This window comes from Lissotriton helveticus, chromosome 12 (assembly GCF_964261635.1).
Source record: "Lissotriton helveticus chromosome 12, aLisHel1.1, whole genome shotgun sequence".
NCBI classification, from domain to species: Eukaryota; Metazoa; Chordata; class Amphibia; order Caudata; family Salamandridae; genus Lissotriton; species Lissotriton helveticus.
This window is the reverse complement of record NC_136073.1, coordinates 461,963,373-461,985,903: the sequence shown is the minus strand read 5'-3', so window position 1 is coordinate 461,985,903 and position 22,531 is coordinate 461,963,373. Positions and strand designations below refer to the sequence as shown.

Sequence of the window (22,531 nt, the reverse complement as noted above, 5' to 3'; positions counted from 1 at the left end):
AAGCTCAATGGCACAATGGGAAATCACCCCACCATTACTTATCGCAGAGCCAACAATCTCAAGGACCGACTTGTACATAGTCACCTAAAAAGCAAAGACAAAAAGGATTTGTGGTTGAAAACAAAGGGCTTTGTGAAATGCCATTGTGGTAAAGTGTGTCAGATTGCGAAACCAATGACAGAGATTGAAATGGCAAATGGAAAAATTTGGAGGATTCGTGAACTTATAACCTGCAAGAGTCAATACACAGTGTGTATAATTGAGTGTCCATGCAAATTAAAATACGTGGGCTGCACGATTAGTGAACACAAAAAACGAGTGCTGGAACATGTACGAGCCACAGTGAATAAGGACAGAAATAACGCTGTGGCAAAACATATGGAGTCACACCACAATGGAGTTTGTAAGACCTTGAAGTTCTGTGGTACAGAAACTGTTCCCATAAATGAACGAGGAGGAAACAGAGAAAAAACATTGCGGCAGAAAGAATCCCGACATATTCTTCATTTCAGAAGTCTGTTCCCTTATGGTTAAATCAATCAGAAGAATTGTACATACATCTGTTCATGCTTCTTTTATCAAACAAACTATGATGACCTAAAAATACAAGTAGAAAGAACGGAAACATCAAATGGGCCCCGGCGTGATATGCATATGAACTACCCACTGGAGGGTTATAAAAGAGATGGACTACCCACTGGAGGGTTAAAAGTAATGTATACGCTAAAATTAAAAACAATTAAAAAGAACAAAATAACTAAACCTCCCCACAGGAGGGTCTAAAAAGAGAAACAGGACAATAAAGTTGTATATAACCACGGACACCAAATAGCGGGTCCAATTGAAAATATTTGTAAATAATTATGAAACAAATTGGTGAAATTGCTTAAAAAGGTCATTATCCATTAGTTTGGATAAATTTATGATCTACTAAGAAATCTGTTGCCTCCAAGATTGCGATAATTAGTTGGCATATTAGGAGGGACTACATATCCCAGAATTCTATGTGCAAAGGTTTGAACTGAACAGGAATTGAGGTTATGTTTTTTGTATTGCAAAAAAACGTATCAGCTGTGGGGAAATCGACCGTGACCAAGGTATAAGGTTATACCGAAACGTGTTGGTTAACCGCCTGTTCCCTGTTTCAAAAATGGACTTAAGAATAAATTAATTGTGCGAAGAAACAAAATCTGCAAGAGAGCAACCTCGTTTATCTTTTGGATGAAAGGACGGTGAAAAAATATTTACGGTTGTGGTTCTACCATGAGGTCCCGCACCTAAGCGAGCGCCATACAATCTATCAAAAGTGAAACGACTAAGGGTGTGTGTGTATATATATATATTATATATATATATATATATATATATATATATATCTGTTCCAACAAAAGAGGTATTATCCTTTGGATTATCTTTTTGCCCTACATCTAACTTTAACTATACACAGAGCCGCATTGATCTTTTCCAATTTACTAGGAAACTCAGACTGAGGAAATGGTTCGCCACGAGAATGAATAGCGATCCAGGTACAAACTCTGAGAATCCAAGTATATTACAAATCGGAGATGCGGACATAGTACAAGTAATGCATGAATTGGAGGGAAATGTAGATACAATGGAAAACTCCACTATCAACCTCATCAATGATAACATTAGGCTGGATTTAAGCAGCAAAAGTGGATTTAAACCAAAATCCATTTTTTTACCAATGATTAACAATGAAGCAATTGATGTGTTTGAGAAGGGAGTTATCACAGAATTTAAAAAACTTGCGAATGCCAGTAATTATGGAAAAAACAATCTGAATTCAGAACAAAGACAGGCTATTGATGATTTAAGTAATGACCATACTATTGTGATAAAAAAATCGGATAAAGGGGGAAACATTGTTGTAATGTCAAAAGAAATGTATGTACAAGAAGGTTTGAAACAGCTCAGTGATACTACGAAATATGAGAAGAGTAACAGAAAGGTATACGAGAGTAAAAATCAGGCATATCATGACAAATTGTGTGAATGGAGGAATCTGAAATTGTTAGAAACAGAGGAATTTAATTTTTTAAACTGTAAATTCCCGAAATTGCCAGCGTTGTACTTACTCCCAAAGCTGCACAAAGACCCTATCAACCCACCAGGCAGGCCGATAGTGTCTTCCAGAAACAGTAATCTTGAAAACACATCAAGATATGTAGACCATTTTCTACAGCCAATCGTACAAGGTCTCCCATCATATCTGAGAGACTCAGGAGATTTCTTGGAAAAGATATCTAATACCATGATTGGCCCAGGCTGTCTCCTCATGACAATGGATGTCAAAAGTCTGTACACCAATATCCCCCACGAGATGGGAGTCAAAGCCTGTAAATACTTTTTGAGAACAAGATCAATCTCATATACGCTGCACACTGAAATGTTGCTAGACATGATCTTTACGTGCCTTACCCAGAATTACTTCCTGTTCAATGGTGCCATCTACCACCAATTGCTTGGCACATCGATGGGCACTTGCTTTGCTCCAAGCTTTGCTGGGATTTACCTAGGATGGTGGGAGGAACTCATTGTCAGGAAGTTACACCAATACCGTACCGGAGTCCGTACCTGGCTCCGGTACATAGACAACATTTTTATAATCTGGGAAGGCACTAAGAAGGAGGCTGAAGAGTTTGTGGCCATCTTGAACGTCAATGATTTTAATCTATCATTCACGAGTCATATTGACACAAAATCAGTGGATTTCCTAGACCTGAAAATCACCATTGAAGATTCAAGTTTAGTGACAGTTCTGTACAGGAAGGAGACTGCTGGAAATAGTCTCCTCCATGCACGAAGCTGTCACCCCCGTAATCTGATTAATTCAATCCCTTATGGGGAATTATTAAGAGCCAGAAGGAACTGTACCAAACAAAAAGATTATGAGAAAGAGAGGGACATCATGTGTGACAGGTTTAAAGTAAGGGGATACAGCAAAAAATGTATCGCGGAGGCGGTAAGGAAAGTAGCAGATAAAGACAAAAACCAATCCACAGCGAGTGAAACAGAGAGTGAAAAGGAAGGAGTGAGATTCATCACCGATTATCACTGCCAAACTAAAGAGGTAAGAGAGGCAATCAACAAATATTGGAATGCCCTCAAAACTGACAAAGATATCCTACCAAGCCTCAGAGACCACCCCCAAATCACCTACAGAAAACCCCCATGCCTGAAAGACAAAGTGTGCCAAACCCTGATAGCCAACAAAAAGAGAGTAAATCCAATCCATGGATTTTACGTCTGTGGCAGGTGCAAGGCATGCAAATTTAGTTACAATACTAAAGAGGTGAAACTATCACAATCATGTCCCCCGTTCAAAATTACCAAACATCTGAACTGCCACACAGAGTTTGTGGTATATGCCCTTAAATGTCCATGCGACAAATTCTATGTGGGCAGTACGATCAAACCGGCAAAAGAAAGAATTCTTCAACACCTTAGAGCCATAAAAAATCAGGATAAACAGTACCCGATGGCAAGACACTTTGCGTCTCACCATAAAAGCAACAACAGTCTCCTCTCTTTTGTGGTACTTGATCAAGTGCCCATAAGAGAAAGAGGCGGGAATAGACTTCAGGAGCTTAGAAGACTGGAGTCAAGATTTATAATCAAATACCATACTCTTCAGCCTCAAGGGCACAACTGTGATGAAGCCCTAGGTGTGCACCTCGGATAAATATGTTTTGTGTGCAAAGATGTATATTTTATCTGTTTGGCTGTCTTCCAACCTTGTTTTTAATAGTGAATGAATGAAATGTAGGCACAAAAATTTAAGGTCACTAAATCACTTTTATTTTATCATTTATCACAGGTACCATTGAATGTGGGAGAGTATGACAGTACAACACAATCAGAACATGTATGGCAGTATGTATCAACTTGCAGTCAAACACGAGAGAATTGGCACATGAGACTGTGTTCTCTAGCATAACTTGAATGGTGTGGCATGGTCAATGAGCGGACATGATACACATAGCCCACTGGGGCGGTATTTACTGAAATGGCAATATCCAATGGGACCGATTGACTTCTCATGTAAAAAGTGACATATCTAACAATGCGGAGAACTGGCAAATAGATTATAAATTGCCCACTGGGGCATTATCCATTTAAAGTGGCTGCGCCAAAAGAATGTATGCATTTGGTCCGTGAAACTTAACAGTGATCAAGCACAGGGCGGGGAGGCCACTAAGCAGAAAATAAGCGGCTAAAGTTCACGCTGCGGGATGGATCTAACAGATTGATGATCTAAGGCGCGAACCAGAAGGTCGTGAGTTCGAGCCCCGTGTTAGGTTGTTAAATTATCTGGCACGATGTCTTGATTTTTTGTGTTTTATTTTGATATCATCATTTAAAACTTTATTGCCTTCCGCATGTGACAAACAATGTAAATATGAGAAGCCATTGTGCACGATGCCTCGATTTTGCATGTTTTATTTTGGCATCATCATTTAAAACTTTATTGCCTTCCGCACGTGACAAATAATGTAAATATGAGAAGCCACGAGTCCACAATGAGGATTTCTGACCAGGGTGCCGTAGGCAGAGAACGGGGCTTGCACACGTAGCATTTAGTATGAAAAATAGCAAATGCCTCGGAGGAGGTGTTAAATTGACTGCTATGATGCGTAATTTGCATGAAACAAAAGTAAATGTGTGAAATATAAATTTGAGCTGATACTACAGTATTGCCGCACATTCTGCGAAGATGAGTGTACAACGTAGCTCCAGACATAAGATGCTCTGGTAGTCTGTTAACTATGTTTATTATAATTTTGTTGCAACACAGTCACGTGATTTATTTAAAAAACGGATGCAAACAAACTCTTGTACTCGTGAGAAAGGGAAGGCTATTCCCGAAACGCGTCGAGTGAAAGCTTTGGAATAAATCCGGTTTTGAAAACTAATGCTGGCCTGGACTCCGTTCTTGGGAACCGTGAACGTGTGTGTTTGATATATATATATATATATATATATATATATATATATATATATGAAACAAACAACCACCTCCCACAGAAGCTCTATGGAAGAAGGCACGGACTCGAGGTGGTTCCTGATTCGGCATCTTTTTATTTATGCAGTTCGCCCTCAATCCCAAGCACATATATATTTCTACAAAATTGTTTTTCGCTATAACCCGAGCCTCAAACGACGGCGGGCCGTGGCGGGTTAGCGAAACCCATTAAATCCAAATTCCATTGTTTTCATAACAATAAACAGTCCACGGCACTCAATTGATTCAAGCTGATTTATTAGCAAATGCTCCACTCAAGCCTATGCATGCACTTAGAGCTGCTACATTGCTATTTGCATGTTGGCAACAGAATATATTCAAGTCTGTAAAAGAAGGATAAGACAGTACATTATGTTCCCATAATCCCTACTTAGTAGCATCTCTACCAAGTCAACATATCATCTAAGAGCAATCCAACATTCCAAACTTTTTTTTATGAAGACATAACACCCTCACACAAACCGTTTGACAGACCTAACTGAACAATCTAAGAGTCACTGTTATATATAAGGTAGTATAATGTCCTGGACTGTAGTGGGGAAGGTCGGTGGTAAAGGGCGAAAGATTCAAAGTGTAAGAATGTCTTCTCTGACAAAACATCAATTAATTTGGAACGTTCTAAGGGAGTTCCCTCCCGTACATGTGAAATATTAGGGTAAAAGGAAGGGAAAACTTCGATCGAAGTTTGCTGACGCAATGTTCTTATTGCATTTATCTAAAAATGGGATGTAAGGAGAGAGATTCAGCCTCAGCTTAAGGAGGTCTATTGTCGTTCTGCTTGCATGCAGGCCATCAGCAATATTTGCCATACCATGCTATGAGAGATATTCTGAGGAAAAGGACGACTTCCCTGTGCAGTGTCTAGCTTTCACAGTCAGTCCAACAAGTGACTGCACTAATCCATTATTTTTTTGCAGGACTGATCACAGATTTCCAGTTTACTTTGTTCATCCTATTGTCTAGTATTAGCAAAAGATGAAATGTTTTTTGTGCTTTGTGTATTTTGGGTGAGGGGCCAGCCCATCGTTGCAGTACTTAAGCGTAGTTTAGTGGTCACGACCCAACACAATTTGCAGCAAAGCACCCACCTTCTGCTAGAAGTGTTTCATTCTGGGGCAGTCCAATATCAAAAATTTAAAGCATGCATGTTCCGAAGCACATCTCAGATAAGTAACAGGTAAAGCCCGAATCATCTTCCGGACTGTTTGGGGAATATTATATTCATTATGAAAGTGGTTGAATTAAATGAGTTCCCATTCTTTATCGTGTAGCACTCTCCCAGGCTTCCCCCCTCCCCCCCATAAACAGTCTTGGCATGGCAGTGTCAGTCGAATCTGCTGTCTGCAGCAACAGTGAGATAAGTCACTGCTGCTGCTGAGTGGGTAGTGGTGGTCAAGTCAACATAATAACAGGGGTAGTCAAGTCAGAACTGAGCCAAGGGTCGGCTCTGGCTCCGAAAGCGGGTGTACAAGATGAGACATGGAAATATTTGACACGTAAATCGTTCAAAAAAATATGCAAATATACGATGAATTTGCTTTAAAAAAGTGTCTTTTTTTAATGTGCAGATGTTTTTCACCTTAGTACTTCAGATTATATCACTCCATTGAGAGGCATTCAATAAATAATTAGTTTTAAAATATAAACTTAGAAATAGTTATGCCTTCCCCAGCCCTGATGAAAATCAAATATGAAGCAAGTCAGTTGTAATGTGTACCCCATATGTGGCCTAGGCTAGATTCTTACCATAGACCGAGCAACATTATAATCCGTTAAAAAAGCAAGAGATTCTTGTACAGCGCAGTTCCTGAATGGATTTGAAGGTATTCTCATTTGTGATAATGAAGAAAAAGGAGGACTGCTGAAATAAAATACTTATGCATATGATCATACCATTTGTTCAGGTAGGTAAGCCAGGATTGATCCCAGATTTTCTGTTTTTACATTCTGCAATTCTGCTATTAGATGGGTATTCCGTTCCACTGATTTTTTTAAATTTATTTTTATTACGGGAAGAGCAACATACCCTCAAGAGGAATACATGTATCTGGGTATTAAGTGAAATTAAATGTCGTTACAAATTACTTAAAAACTACAGAGAGGCAAAGATTAAGTTTACATTAAAAAAGTAAATACCTAGATAAAGAAGAAAAGCCCACAATTATTATACAGAGCACCCCCAAGAAGGGCCACCTTTAAAATATATATATACATATTATGTCACATTGAAATAGTGGTCCCTAGGTACTACACACCCTTAAATGACCTGCATTCCCTTTCAATTTCAATGCAGCCGACTCTAGTTAATAGTAGTACCACATTGTGACGAACCAGTTGTGAAAGGTGGGCTGAAGCTTATTTCTCCAATTATGTGCTAGACAGATCCAATAATGAAAGAGAAAATGAGAGCTGGTATATTATTCTAAGACGTCTTGAATTTAATACAGAGTATAATTTACAAAACATTGAATTTCACCTGAATCCCGAGTTTATGATCGAGCCACCAGCAAATTTCCATCCAATAGATTTGAATTTGAGTGCAACTCACAAAGATATGGACAATATTTGCAGCCAGGTTCCCACACCTAGGGCAGCTAATACCCCCCCCCCCGTGTCCCCATCCATTTTGCCAATTGCTCCTATTGTACCTGCTAAAAATACGGAGCTATAGTTTTGAGACGCAATGTGTACCATTGTCGATTAACATAATTGTGAAAAATAGGTGTAAAGACGTTGTTTCTATATCCCAATACATATGAATGAATTGGACCAAAATGATTTTTTTTGCCCACATCTTTCTAAATACACCAGGCACCCAGTATTACCTTAAATCAAGCCCTTTTGAAATAGTTGGGATCGTATGTAGAGAAGCAAGCACAAGTTTTAATCCCTAATAAACAGGGCATTATGATTGCCAGAATTAGAGACCAGACACCGAATACTTGTCCCGCAAACTGCCCCAATATTTTGTTAAAAGTCCGTTAAGGACCATCCACCCTCTTCCTGTGATGTTTTCAGCCATTTTATAGCACGTGTGGCTCACTGATAGTCCAAAGAAAGCTACTAATAACAGAATCCAACTGCTTAAAGAAGGAATTGGAAACGCAGAGTGGTACAGCACAAAACAAATATAGGAATTTCGACAGTACATTTATTTTATTAATTTTGCCCCTCCCTGTGATGGAAACAGGTAACTAATGCCGAAGTCTAAATGAAGCGATAGTTTTTGCAAGGAGAGCCTTATAGCTGACTTTAAAGAATTTTCTTGCAAGTTAGCTGATATTTCAATGCCTAGATAGATTGCAGAGCAGGTGACAAGTCATTAGTGATATTAGGTTCACTCAGTATAATTTGTGTTTTATTCTTGTTCACCTTATATCCGCACACCTTGTAGAATTTGAATGCCTCCTGCTCGTTATGGCGACATTCGAGACAGCGTTAACTGAATATGTAGGCAAGTCATCTGCACAGGCCGTATGCATCAAATTTTACACCGTTAACAGCTAGGGGTGACAGCAATTCATGATCAAGATTACAGGATAAAAGAAAGCTCCAGATAAATTTTGAAAAGTAGCGGTGAGAGAGGACAGGCCTGCCGGGTGCCTAATTGATTTTTCATTGAATCTGAAGTGCCTCAGATATTTCTCCTTTAATATGCCATGCAAAGATGATATACTTTATGAACACGGTGCAGACATTTGGTGCCAAACCCCATTCTTATCATTACTTCCCAAAGATATGGCCAAGCGATTCTATCAAACATCTGCTCGGCATCGAGGAGGATCATACCAGCTAATCTATGCATATTATTTGCTATGTCAAAGAAGGAGATCGCCATGTTAGTATTGATAGTATTAGTCCTACCTGGGACACATCCATGCTGCTGCATATTCACAATAGATTTAATAATCCCTCCAAATCTGAGGATGATAACCTTAAAGAAGATTGTTGCGTCAGTAATAATCAATATGATCGGCGAGTATGAGCCGTGCTCCATGTGGGACTTCCCTTTTTTGAGAAACAAAGCCATGATTCTGGGGTTCCATAACATACATCGACATTTGGAAAGATAAAAATGAAAAGAGGAATAAAAGCTTCTCCTGCCCATTTTACATCACAGGGCACTGCTTTTTCCTTAATTCTTGGTGCATTGGGGTAGAACATGGTGGCAGGTAGACACCACATTTAAGTTCTGCTGATTTTGGGGTTGAGGGTCCAAGAGGACATCAAGATGAACAAAAACCAGGTATATGGCTTGAGATTTCAGTAGCTCCTTCACCTCTAAAACTGGTCCTGGGTTTGCAGAATGACCTACGAACATGTGCTATGTGCAACCAAGTTCAAGGGCATGATCTGATAAGGCACCTGCCCGTCACTCCCCCACACCTTAGTGTGCCACCTGCACAACTTCAAGTGGGCCGGGCCCTGCCATTTCTCAGGTGGGACAGTAATAAAAACTTTTAACTGGGGTCTCTTCTCTTTAAGAATTAGGAGAGTATATCTTAATGCTTCTTTGGTTTCTCTCAATCATTTTCCTAGGAGGCAATACCGCAACCCTTTGCAGTCATGAAGTGTCTTGCCTGAAACTATGTGGGAGCTCAAAGAATGGCAACAACTTTAGCTTAACCCCTAATAGTTCTGCCCTTAAGTGTCTACTTAACCACTGAGAATACCTCTGGCAGAAGTTCTAGAATTATTTTACCTAATCTCTACCTAATATATTGGTGTGCAGGCCTATCGAACAACGGCCAAGGCTAATAGTCATCAATTGTGCAATTTATCATCCACTCAAGTCTGAAAATCTGCTTTCTTAGCCGTAGTTTATAAAGGATCCAACCGTTCAGGTATTCAGCTATAAAAGAGCACATATCAAGTTGTCAGTCAATACAAATGAATCCAGAAATTCATCAATAATAGGCAAATGGAGAGCTTTTTGTTAATGAACTATATCTTACATTTTAAGTGCCCTTATACCGAAGAAATGGATTCTATGAGCAAGCAAAGTTTAGAAAGAAGTTTTATATATATTTTATTATGCAATCCAAGTATTATGGAGTTCCCAATTACTGGCCTACCAGAAACTGTCAGAGTTGCCAGCTTTTCCACGTATATGTTTCAGATTCATTTTCTCTCTAGCCCCCCCACCCAAAAGGGCAGAAGAACTGTTCCATTATCTTAAATTGGGGGGTTTCACTTCACTTTTCATGCCTGAGAGGCCACTCCGCCATCCCTGGTATCCAGTGTGTGAATACCTACTTGGGGATCACAGTCCCAGCGCAATCTCCAGCAGTGATCCCCTTGAGAGAGGTACTGTTGTAAAGGCCACATTGTCCCCTTTTCATCAGTACCTCTCCGAGACTGATCGGTGATCTTCCTGAATGTGGTGGACAATCCGTTGATGTTCTCCACACTAAAGAGGTAATGGGGTGGACATAAATGGGTCATTCACTGCATTCAGGAGGTTAATGAAGACTTCCATCTTGCCTTTAATACATAAAACATTATGAATAAAAATGTTGCTAAAGGAGTGTTGGGACCTGGAGAGAGCAGGATATGGGGCATAATGCCCCCCATGCCCTCTACCTCTTGTGTAACTTCACCTATGGTGACAAAAATCCTATTATGAGGCAAATGATTCTCTTGCAGATACACCTAGGTTATGGCTTTTTGGGAAGGTAAGCATTATAATGTTTGGATAATAAGGATTCTAATTCAACCCAATTAGGGATTTAAACCTAAAAGAAGCATCTACTACCAGAGCCAATATACACTGCCTAAAAATAAGCAACACTGCTTATAATACATGCTGAATTTGTAGCTAGAAGCCCTTTGTTATATCAAATCTAGATGCTGGTGCAAATAACAGAATCCTACCTAGTGAAACTACCAAAAACAAAATATCGTTAGCAGGGGACTAGAAACCAAAAATGGATGGTATGAAAGATGTATTGGAAAGGGAGGAAAATAGGCAAAGATCAAAGCACACATTCTAATTGTCCAGCACAGCACAATGTTTTGAAGCGAAAGAAATAACATTCAACTCTACAGCGTACATAAAATGTAGGTAAGGCACTACAATAGAATTGAAAGTACAACAGTGCAAACAGCAATATGGTGGAGTTTATATCCATGCCGGTTGGAATGGGAGGTTTACTGCTGCAAGAATATAAATTGCTATCCAATAGGAAGGCAGCTTCATGGGAGCCTGTTGATATGGGGGAAATCTGGTATGTGACATAATTGTACCTCCAACGAAAATGCAACTGAAAGATATTCTGAAAGAAAAGGCCATATCTTTCCTAGTCAATATTGAGAGCTTGATTAAACAGCACAGACAGGAGTCGGACATAAGAATGCTTGCCGAGATCTACACCAAAACCAAATAAAGAGTAATCTGTTAAATAACTTCAGTTAGGGAAGAATAAACTGAAGCATCTTAGACGATCAATGGAGTAGGCTGAGAAAGTGGGTATTTCATTAAAACTGCATATATAGCTCTATGAAGGAAGAATCAGGATCGTATTTAATAGTGAACTTGAGACAACCTTAACGCAATAACACTCGGGAATGTACATTTTAGAAGGTGGTTGGTGTTGAGATTAGGAATTGGACAAATAAAGGTATTTTAGATATTGTCCCAGGTGTACGGGTAAATGTTTACATGGCAATGAACAGCCTGGAGGATGGGAGCCTTTCTTTATAATACACCAATGATAACACCAAGGTTTGATGTGGTCAAGATCTATGAGCATGGACTAAAATTGAAAACCCAGAGACAAGGAGAGGCTGGTCCCCTACCCAGTACCCCATGATATTGAAATCTGGTACTGAAATAGACATATATTCTTAAGGCAACTGATGACGTCCGAGAAGTACTGGACACTTTAAAGTAAGGAACATTGAAGATAATATAGTAACTAAAAGAAGTAAGAAGAGTAACCCATGCCTACATAAAGTCCTTATCCTGATATCTAGGACTCTGTCAAGTCAAATTTAACCACGAATTTTGCAGGGTGAGGTCATCCTAGATGTTCAAGCCTACTTTATAGGCCATGTGGGAAAAGTAGGTGAGTGTTTTAACATTGTCTATGATCGATTTCAAGTTTGTGAGGCTGAAGAAGTGAAAGGTTCTCCATCTGAAACTTTATGGAGTTCATGCAAAGCACACAGACTAAAGTAGCGATGCTTAAGGACTTAGGCTGTTTATCTCAAGTTAGCGATTTATACATACAATGTTTTCTGTAGGAGATGCTGTCTTCAAGACATACACTGATAAAGCCTTGGGGAAATTGCTGTATTTCCACTGGTCTGGAAGCATTTTCAATTATTTTGGGAAACACATTTTGGAGTTCAACGTAGAAACCATATTAGTTAGAAGGGCATTCTTTTCTGATTTTACACATAAGAATGATAATTTTGTGGATACAGTAAGGCTGGTTGAGTGGCGTACCTGAGAACTGTATATAAAACAAGGGGATGTTTGGCCAGTATGGATATTGTTGCAAAACTGGGGCTATATGTACCGTATCACTGAGGTGTTGAAGGGCTTATAGCAGAATAAATACACTAGTAACTAATGATATTTGCCATGCCAACATAGGAATCCCCTAGACATATTCCTTTTTGACTAAGACTGAATTTTTTGATGTAGGAATGGATTAATAAATAAATGATGAACATTCGGGATTTTTCTTTATAATCGTGACTGGCCTAGGTATTAAATTTGCTATTTCAATATGTTTGATAAAAAATGTTTCTTTAAACAACAAGCTAACACACTTGTCTCTGGGAAACACATTTGACAAATGGATTACGTACTAATAAACTTGATTGGTTGATTAAAAATATTTTTCTGTCCCACACACTGGCACCACGATTTGGGGAACAAAGTGGGCTTCCTATATCAGGAACATTTTTAAAATATTCTAAAATCATTTATGTTTTATTGCATCAGTTATAAAAATGTTATTTTTGTTGGCAATCAAAAAAGAACAGATTCTATTAATAATTCTAAAGATGCTGTATGAGTGCACATGTTTAATATTGCTCCAACTTGGGATTAGCATGTCATTGATCTGGAAGGCAGATTATTGGTGCAAAATAGAATTGTAGGAATTATATGGACTTGCAACTTTCAAATGAAAACTATGAAAATTGATCTATTACACTTTAGTCTCACATGGTCAAGGATTCTGTACACATCTGAGTTCACCATCGCCATGCCTTCAAATGCAATGATTATTACACTATCATCTTCATCATTAGGACGTTGTTTCTTCGGTTTGGGGACAAGATATGCTAAACCAGTGACTATGTGGAACATACCTGTGTATTCTGGAAAGCAGATGGTCAGAGCTGACTTCTTTATCTTCTCAGCAAAGAGATCTTTCTTGTTGAGGAAGAGAATGATGGAGGTATCAATGAAGAATTTGTTGTTACAGATGGAGTCGAAAAGCATGAGAGACTCGTGCATGCGGTTCTGGAGCCAGGACAAGCATCAGAAGAAAAGGGACAGAAAGGTAAAAAGAGAAGACAGAGAAAGCGAAAATTAGATATAGGAAAGGGAAACTGTTTGCAGCAACAACAAACATCAGAGAAATATGTTCCAAAGTGCTTCCCTATTTGCTTGACAAGATAGCATTCACAGAGAGAGGTATGTTGTATCCTCTTTGGATACCGCCCAGCTGGCATTAGGAATGCTTTGGTTTCCTGACCATGACTCATGGAAAATGCATCAACATTTAGGCTTCGTTTACAAACAGACTTCAAGCACAGCAGACCAGTGGGAGTACACCTTACCAACATGCCAGGATGCCTTATGCCGGAGCTACCTGCTGATTCAGATGAACCACTAAGATGCTTTAAGAACCAACAAACATTCCTATGTTGCGGAACACAGCAGTTGGGGTGTGGCATTTACAAGCACAGTGGTCACTCCAATCACCCACTTCTGCATCCTTTATCATTAAGCCCTTATTAGTAATCAAGACAATAGTATGACCTTTTAGTGTGACTCAACTACAGTTATGTGTGGTTACAATCTATCTGGGTTTCAGTCAAACGGTTGTGTTTTGGTGGGACATGTTTGGGTCAGAGGGTCACGTGTATTAGTCATGTATGGATAAATCTATTCGGCGCAGGGAGGACACCTATGTCACAGGGGCCCTTTACTGCATTCAAGCATTATTAATGGTCTGCCCAAAAAAAAAAAAAAAGGTGAAAATCCAAATGTTACTGAAACTATTCTGTGCCATTGTCTATGTGTCCACTGCTTACAGCATAAGTGGTATATTCCTTAAACCATTTCAGCACTTTGAACTGTGACATTTCTACATAGTGCCCATGAGGATGGTGCTGATGGCAGTAGCAGAGAGTACGTGTGAGTAAAGCGTTTTGCTTGAGCTCTGTAGTGGATATATATGCCAGGGCCGGAGGGTGATGATGTTCAAACCTGTCCCGATTTTTGAATACTAGTTTCATGGTAAGCTTTCCCAGCAAAGGGAACTACATAGTGTGAATTTGCAAAATTGGCATCCACTTGTGAGAAGTTAGCAAGAGGAGATCTAAGGCTTCATTCATCATAAGACACAATGAAGAACACATCAGTAAGAAGGAAGAGGTCTCTGCTTCCTGAACCACTAGTTTTTCTCAAAGAATATACTTAATAGCCAAAATTCACTATTGACATTGTAGTAACTGATTTCTCTAGTGTAAGTCAATAAAAGGTGAATAACAAAAACATTGATTCAAAAATATTGTGGCACATGAATATCAAGTCAACAATATTGTTATTCGAGTGACTAAGAAGGTAAGATTATTTTTTGTGTTTAATATTGTTTTAAAAAAGATTGTATGTAATATTTTACTTAAAATAAAGTTGTTTGAAACATTTTCTAATTTAATATATATATTTATTACGTTAATCTTAGGTGTTAATATTAATTTCATAATTTTCATTTTTGAGGATTCATCATTTAGTAGTGGGTTGTTGGGTTTGTAGAGGAAGAGTGTGGGATATTTTAATTATAAATAGTTTTTTATTTTACATTTTTGGTATGTGACTTATTTAAATCATTTTGTGATTTTAAAAAAATACTATATTTTTGTACAGTTTATAATGTATATGTTAGCTATAGGTTGTTTGGTTTGTAGGGTAATGAGGTGGGAAGTTATTTAAACTACTTAATACTGTGTATTTCTTTTTTAAATATCTTCTTATTAAAGAAGTTAAAGAAAACACAATAGCATTTACAACTATCATTATTTATTCACAAATGTTTTATCGATGGTCGAACCCCATGACAATTCCTGTCCAATATATTTTTTTAATTTAATTTAAATATTTAACTGTTAAATATGTTAATGTTTACATTGATTTGTTATGAATTGTCTTGTTTAATTAATTAGTGTATTTAATAAAATAATTTGGACATTTTATTAGATTTATTTTGGTTTTAATTGTATTCGTTTTATTCATATTTTGTTTAACATTTTTGGAGGTTCTGCTTTCTTTGGGTAGTAGGCAGGGAAGTGCATTTTTATATTTGTTACATTATTGTTGTATTGGCATTTTTTAAAATTTCATTTACATACTTGTTATTTTCAATATTTTTAAATAATTTTATGTTAGGTATTTAAATGTATCCTTGAAATATTTAAATTGAAATTTGACTAATTTGAAGTCCAATACTTTTGCCATAAGTGCTTTCCTATTGGTATCTTTAATATTGTTTTTTCTTTACTGTTTTAAAAATGTTTTTTTATTAAACTTGTAGTATTGTAAATATATTTTATTTGTGATATTATGGTTAATTTATGTTTGGTAGTTTACTTTTTTATTTCTTTATATTTTTATTATCTAAATGTGTGTGTGTGTGTGTGTGTGTACGCGCATATATATATATATATATCACAGCTCCAAAACCTACGAAATACCCAGCCGGGTCATAGGATAAATAAGCACTCTCGAGCACGGCAAAATCACTCAGCAGGGCGGTTTATTTCAAAGATAACAGACGCGTTTCGGGAGAGCCCCCCTTTCTCAATGTTCATATATATATATGAGGATTTCGAAATTCCTACTTTTTGGCAATATTTGGTTTCGTAATATTTTTGACAAGATATTGTTGTGTCACAATTTTGTCGGAAAACCTCAATTATCTGAGCCACAACAGTCAAGGGAAGACTCAGTAAGACCATTGCCAGAGGACACTGAGGCTTGAAGAGTAAAATTCATATTACTGTTTCACCATTTGTTCTGGTAGTGTATGTGCTTAAAGCATGGACAGAGAGAAGGGCAGCACAACGATCAGAACTGGTGGGAATATGTAAAATGTGAACCCACTCCTCCCCACATCTTCCTGGTGCTGACACTTGTACTACACAGAAGGCAAGGCAGCTTTTGCATGATATGCCCATGGCCTGATTATATCTGCTATAGGAAGCCCTAGAGTGGTGCTGTAATATGCTAGGTGTGAACCCACCATGCACATGTACTGAGACCATGCAGAAGAAATGTAGACCAGGACTTTTTCACATTCACTGGGGAATTGTTGAGGGCCTGATACATTGACAATCAGCCATGATCTGGAGATAACAGCAGGAATAAATAAGTCATCCAATAGTGGATCTACCTGCCAATTTAGGGGGTCATTATGATGGTGGATTTTCCACATACTCCGGGCCGGCGGAAGCCACCGCCGGCCCGGAGTATGCGGGAAATCCGCCGAGGAGGCCTGAAAGACCCACCGCCAAATTAGGATGGCTGGTGGGTCTCACAATCTGTCCGCCGCGGTCGGAAGGCGACCACGGCGGAAAAGCACTAACATGGCTGGCGGTGTCTATCAGACACCGCCAGCCATATTAGGATGTAGGGAAAGTAATGCTTTTCCACGGCGGCAAAGCCGCCGTGGAAAAGCATACGGACATTCACTTTGGGGGCCCGTTGCGGGCCTCCTGGGTGAAGGTTGCGTGGGGGGTGCACATGGGGGGTACCTATGGTACCCCCCTGCCTTTGCGTGCACGAAGCGGCAGGCACCGCGCGGTGCCTGCCACTTCGTGCATGCAAATGCACTGCTTTCGATTTTTACATTGCGGCGGGTGCTGCTTCAAGCAGCACCCGCCGCAATGTAAAACATACAGGATGTGACCGCCAGGGTGGCGGTCACATCCTAATTGCCATGGAGGGACCGCCGCTGCCCATGCGGACGGTCCCTCCTACTCAGGGGTGGCGGACGGACGCAAGTCCGTCCGCCATCTTAATCGGCCCCTTAGTCTGTACATAAGATAGAGCTAGTTTTACATCCACAAACCCAAAGAAATCCTCTTAACCACATTCATGAAAGAAGGTTCTGGAACGAAAAAAATTCCTTAACAGGCGCTGTCTGGTTGGCTGAGAAAAGCAATAGAGTTGTAATGCTCCACTGCAGAGGAATTCCATTGATATACAATGCATTCCTTGACACCTGCTCTGTAGTTGCACAAACAAACTGGGTAAGAGTAAGTTTCAAGCTGCAGAAACACGTAGTGAGCAACATGAAAGAAAAATAATAGATCTATTTTAGCTGGTTCTAGGTAAAAGCACCCAATGTTGCAAAAATTTGAAAACCCCAGTAAAAACGTAAGGTGCCTAGACCCAAGCCTGAAATTATGCCGTTAATCGACTACATGTTCTAGTCCACAGAGATCAGCGGAAGACAAAGGAGTCAAGTGCAGAATGTATGCATGAGAGGGCATGTAGCATAAAGGAACCTGTGGTACTGTCAGTGGACACCCTCAATTTCACTGCTTTCAAGAAGCAAGTCACATTACATGCCAGCAGATAAAAGGAGAAAGTATAAGCGCACGTCATACAGTTTAACATGACACTGCTTCACCGCAGTAGTGTAATATCACAATGAAGAACTCGTGACAAATCTTTGTCAGAAATCTAAAATAGTAGATGTCTCTGGTCAAGAAAATACGACTGGGTTATCCATCTTCTGGGAGACAATTAGGCAGCACTAGGAGTTAGCTTGAACATGTTATCTTATGTTTGTAACATCTAGGTTCTCTCCAGAACTTTTAATAACTTTGACTTCCTGACTGGCCAATGTATGGTGCTTTACGGTACTACATTTATCAAAGATTATCTTTCCAGTCCTTTCAGTCTACTGTCTCTGTGCATCAGTATACTCCAACCTATTTACGAAAATACTGAATTGCTTCAAATCTTTTCAGTCCAGGTCCAACTTGCAATTCAGTCAATGAAGGATAGGAAAGGCAGTTCAAGGACTCATTACTCTTCTTCAGAAACTTGCCATCCAGGAAATATCACCAAGGTTTCATAACAAAAGGATATAGCATAGCAGCAAAACAACATACAACCAGTGAAAGAGATCCTAGTATGGTGGTCTGAATAAGATCATTCTATTTTGGTTTCAGAATACTTGAGAGCAATTATAAAGACAAATCCTGTATTATTACGCTCCATTGTCGCTCATTCTACCCCCACGTCACAGCAAAAATCTGTCTTATATATGCTTAAGTAAAATGTAGAAGTAGTGACAATAGTTAGTTTTTAAGAATGCCTTCAGATGCAGTGCCACAGATGCTCCAAAGCAAGCTACAGATTGGGCTGGTTTTGTGAATGCCAATTCAAATGTTAAACACATATGAACACTACTCATTCTTATTGAAATGAGACCTAATATATGCTAATTTACCTCATACATTTAAATTAGGCCTAACTTGAGGCCTTCTCAACTTACAGGACCTCACAATTGTAGCTAGTCACACAACCAACAATCCAGTTAAAGATTTACATGAACAATTCTAATTCACACCAAACTCAATCACAACTAGGCAGGAGGTCACTAAAGCTTAGAACTGGGTTTGGATAAACACTGAACTTGGCCAGTGTTAAGTCAATATTTCTGAATAAATGAAGTTCCTAAACTTGCAATGTGGGTGCTATATTCTTCAAAATTCTTTGTTCTTTCCGACACTCCTTGGACTTCTCATTAATAAAACTGCGGTAAAGTAAATCCACTGAGCCAAAAAAAAAAGTTTTTTTATTTTAATAATATTAGAATGAAAAGGGGCCATCTTTATAAATGCTGCTCTCTCTGTTGCTCCGACAACAAACTAGCCTGGTTGGAGCAGATGTGTTACAACATTCACCTCTGGGAATGGAGTACTGTCTGTGCAGGAAGAGTGTCCAATTTACAGAGAATACGCGTGGTGACCAGCTCTAACTTGCCTGCCTTTTCCTTATTACACTATCAAGCTTGATGACTTTTAACCTCTTCACAATGATTCTCAGTGGTTGTCCTATATTTTCTTTCATATTAAGGGGCTTTGGGTTTGTCAATAATGGAACAGAACTATATTTTTCAGACTGATCACCACTATAGCAGCAATACCTTGACAAATGCATGCCGTTTCTCTTTTTTACTATCCTCTAAATAATAGTTTACTTTAATCCATGTCAAAAATATTTTCAAATTATCTCTTTCAGCAGGACCATGAAGAATGTATTGAAGTGATACACTCTTTAATAAGCCAAGCACGCACAACTTAATTTGGGCCTTTAATTTTGACACGCTTTCATGTGCAACATAGGTCTTTATAAAATCTTTAGGGACTTCCTTTAGTTCATTGAAATGTCAACGTTCCACACACTGACCCCCAAAGCACCAAACTACATCATTATGTACCTCAAATTTAGGCTATAAAATTTAGTCACTTCCAGACACTTATTTTAGACACACTAGGAATCAAGAATCCAATGCTAACACTGACCACAAGTCTTGCTTAGTCGCAATGGAGATATCAGCAGTGATAAGAGGTATCTCCTTTCCCGTGTACCTAAAGCCTGGTATATGCTACAGGAATTTTTACCTGACCAAGATACAAGAACCAGAGGTTGAAAACACTCTGATAAACAAAAACAACAGGGAGCTCAAAAGTTTTCATTGGAGCCCAATGCCAGGGTTGTGGAATAACAAGGCTGTCTAGTTTTGATTCCACCTCTGGCCTCTTTACTCTGTCGCCCTCCCCTGTCTCTGTCTCTGTCTCACTCTTGCAGGTTCTTTTCATCCTTCCTAACTGGCATTTTAACAGTTTTTGTATCTTTCTCTTCCTCCTTTCTTTTCGCTCTCACTCTTGGTAAGGGTCTGATGTGTACTGATATCCACCACCTCCACCACGTAAGCACTGAAGAAGTGGAACGTTTGTAGATGTAAAGTTAGGCACCAAGACTGGATTTATGAATAAAGCCAGTGGGGAAATAGGAAAAATCTGACTAATATATGGAACCAGAAGTCATTGTTCGCTGTCAATTTTCAAGTTTGCGTTTCAGAATGGCTATGTTGAGAAATGTACCTCACATTCTATGGGAATATAGGAGGAAGTGAAAGCTATTGCATTGCAATTATTTATTCACTGACAATAAAAATTAATCAAAGAAAGGTGAATCGTTTCGGTTTGAGCTAGTGGTGAAATTGTTTATGGGATGAGGTTTGCCAGAAGCAGATTTGTGACACCATGGCCATGAAATGCTACCTTTAGGGTACGTTTCACTGCTATGACGAACACAATGGGTAACTGCCCACATGGCGTTTGGCACATCCTAACGGTATTTAGCTGAATCTAAAAGGGTAAGGAATGACAGTCAAATATGAACTTGAGAATCATTTACAAATAGGCAATGACGTGTTGCATCCTGAAAGATTGGCTCAATTCCAGATTTACGTGGGTATGACTCTGGGATTCTAGACCTTGCCTTTTCCCCAGCATTGCCCCCATTTCGTAAGTATGAGAAATATTTTTTGGTGCCGTAATTCGAAAGAGAGGGAATGGTCACATCCTGCGATGAAACAACCTAGAACAATACACAGAAAAATATGTCAACATTTCTGAGATCACCATCAACAGAGGATGATGGCATCTCAGATATTTGCATGTACACAATGGTCAGGAGACTCCAACAAAACAGGAATGATTAGAAAATTATTTTCAAACCATTAGCACTCTCAAGTCACCACAATGCAACAGATCCCTCAAACAGCTGTAAGGACAAGAATATAAGGTGCAGCTTACAAGACAAGGGATGTCTAATAACAAGTAATGTAATCAAATTGCAGCAACCTTACTTTCTTGGAGGTCAGTGTGTAGCAGATATTTGTCTCAATCTACTTTCAATCAAGTAGCTTTACCTCATTTTGAAAACACTATCAATAAAGCAATCTTCCATAAAATGTTAACTCAAGGTGACCCAAAACATTCTGTCAGTTTTGACAGGTCACCACGAAATTTTTTTATTTTTTCAAGATGCCGGAAGACCTCGATGTAAATATGATGTTGAAGCTGAGAAGAATGCTGAAAGGTTTATTTGAGTTTTTCACTCAGGGGAAGAACCCGATGAAGCATAAAGGACATCTCTACACATAGCATGAAACCACCACAGTTAACTGTCACACCTATTCACCACTGTAGTCAACATTTCTTCACATGCTCAGACATGAACTAACACCAGCAAAACATCTGCATTTTTACATTAACACACAGACAGATGAACAAAATAAAAGAACACATGGCAAATACGTAGCTGTGTAGGTGAGGTGTTTATTCAGCCCTGACAACGCTGGCCTTTTAATCTTCAAACACTGTCTGTACCAAACAAATCCTTCCTGCCCCGTGAACCATTGGCACTCATTTCAACTTCTACATGGCAGGTTGTCAGCACTGTGACCCTAATGAATACCAATATTACTATTCCTGATTCAATATCATGCTCCATCTTTCTCGTTAACCACTCTTATTTGCTTATATAATCATCCACATTTACCACATAATTTAAGTTGCACACGTCAGTGCTTCTTATATTTGCTATCTTTATTGGTAACAAGTAATCTGATAAGCATTTTATCACCTTAAATATGTTCCTTATACATACCACATCGTTTTCTTAATTTTGTTTTGACACACTGTAACCAACTCTAATAATTTTAGACGCAGATTCTTTCGTTTCCATCCTACTGCCTGCCTCCTCTTTCGTCTGAGCTTACCAGACAGAGAAGCAGTCTGGTTGCACAAACTTGCACTGGGCTTAAAGCCCACTCAATTACGTACCATTGCTTGGCTTTGCCTATCATTTTATTGCTTATTCGATTGCTTACCTTGACCCTTCCCTAGAGCATGGCCTCTTTAATTGTGTCCTTTCGATGCTCATTTTTAGTTATTTTCTTTTTCATTTTTGCTTAAGCACTCCATGAGACTGCATGTTTTTTCCAGCTGTCTTCCTTGTATGCTTCTCCCACCCGTCCTCTGGGCAGTGGCGGCTCCCCCGCTATGGCGAAGGAGCGTCACCCAACTGCTTTTTAAGCAGTGCCAAGAAGAAACATAAAATGATAATCACTTCGAGTAATTATCATTTTATGCTTCGTGTTCTGCTGCTTTGCGGTCGTGCCTGCTCTGCGAGCAGGGGAGGAGTGGTTTGCCCAC

General features: G+C 39.0%; 1 protein-coding gene across 1 annotated transcript in view; it reads right to left on the bottom strand.

Annotated features, from left to right (window-relative positions):
* The window catches only part of GNAO1 (G protein subunit alpha o1), a 714,636-nt gene that overhangs the window by 61,272 nt on the left and 630,833 nt on the right, over nucleotides 1-22,531 (bottom strand). Inside the window, exon 7 of the mRNA XM_078670261.1 lies at nucleotides 13,373-13,526. Coding sequence (XP_078526387.1) covers nucleotides 13,373-13,526 — 154 coding nt within the window. The remainder of the gene's footprint in view (nucleotides 1-13,372; nucleotides 13,527-22,531) is intronic.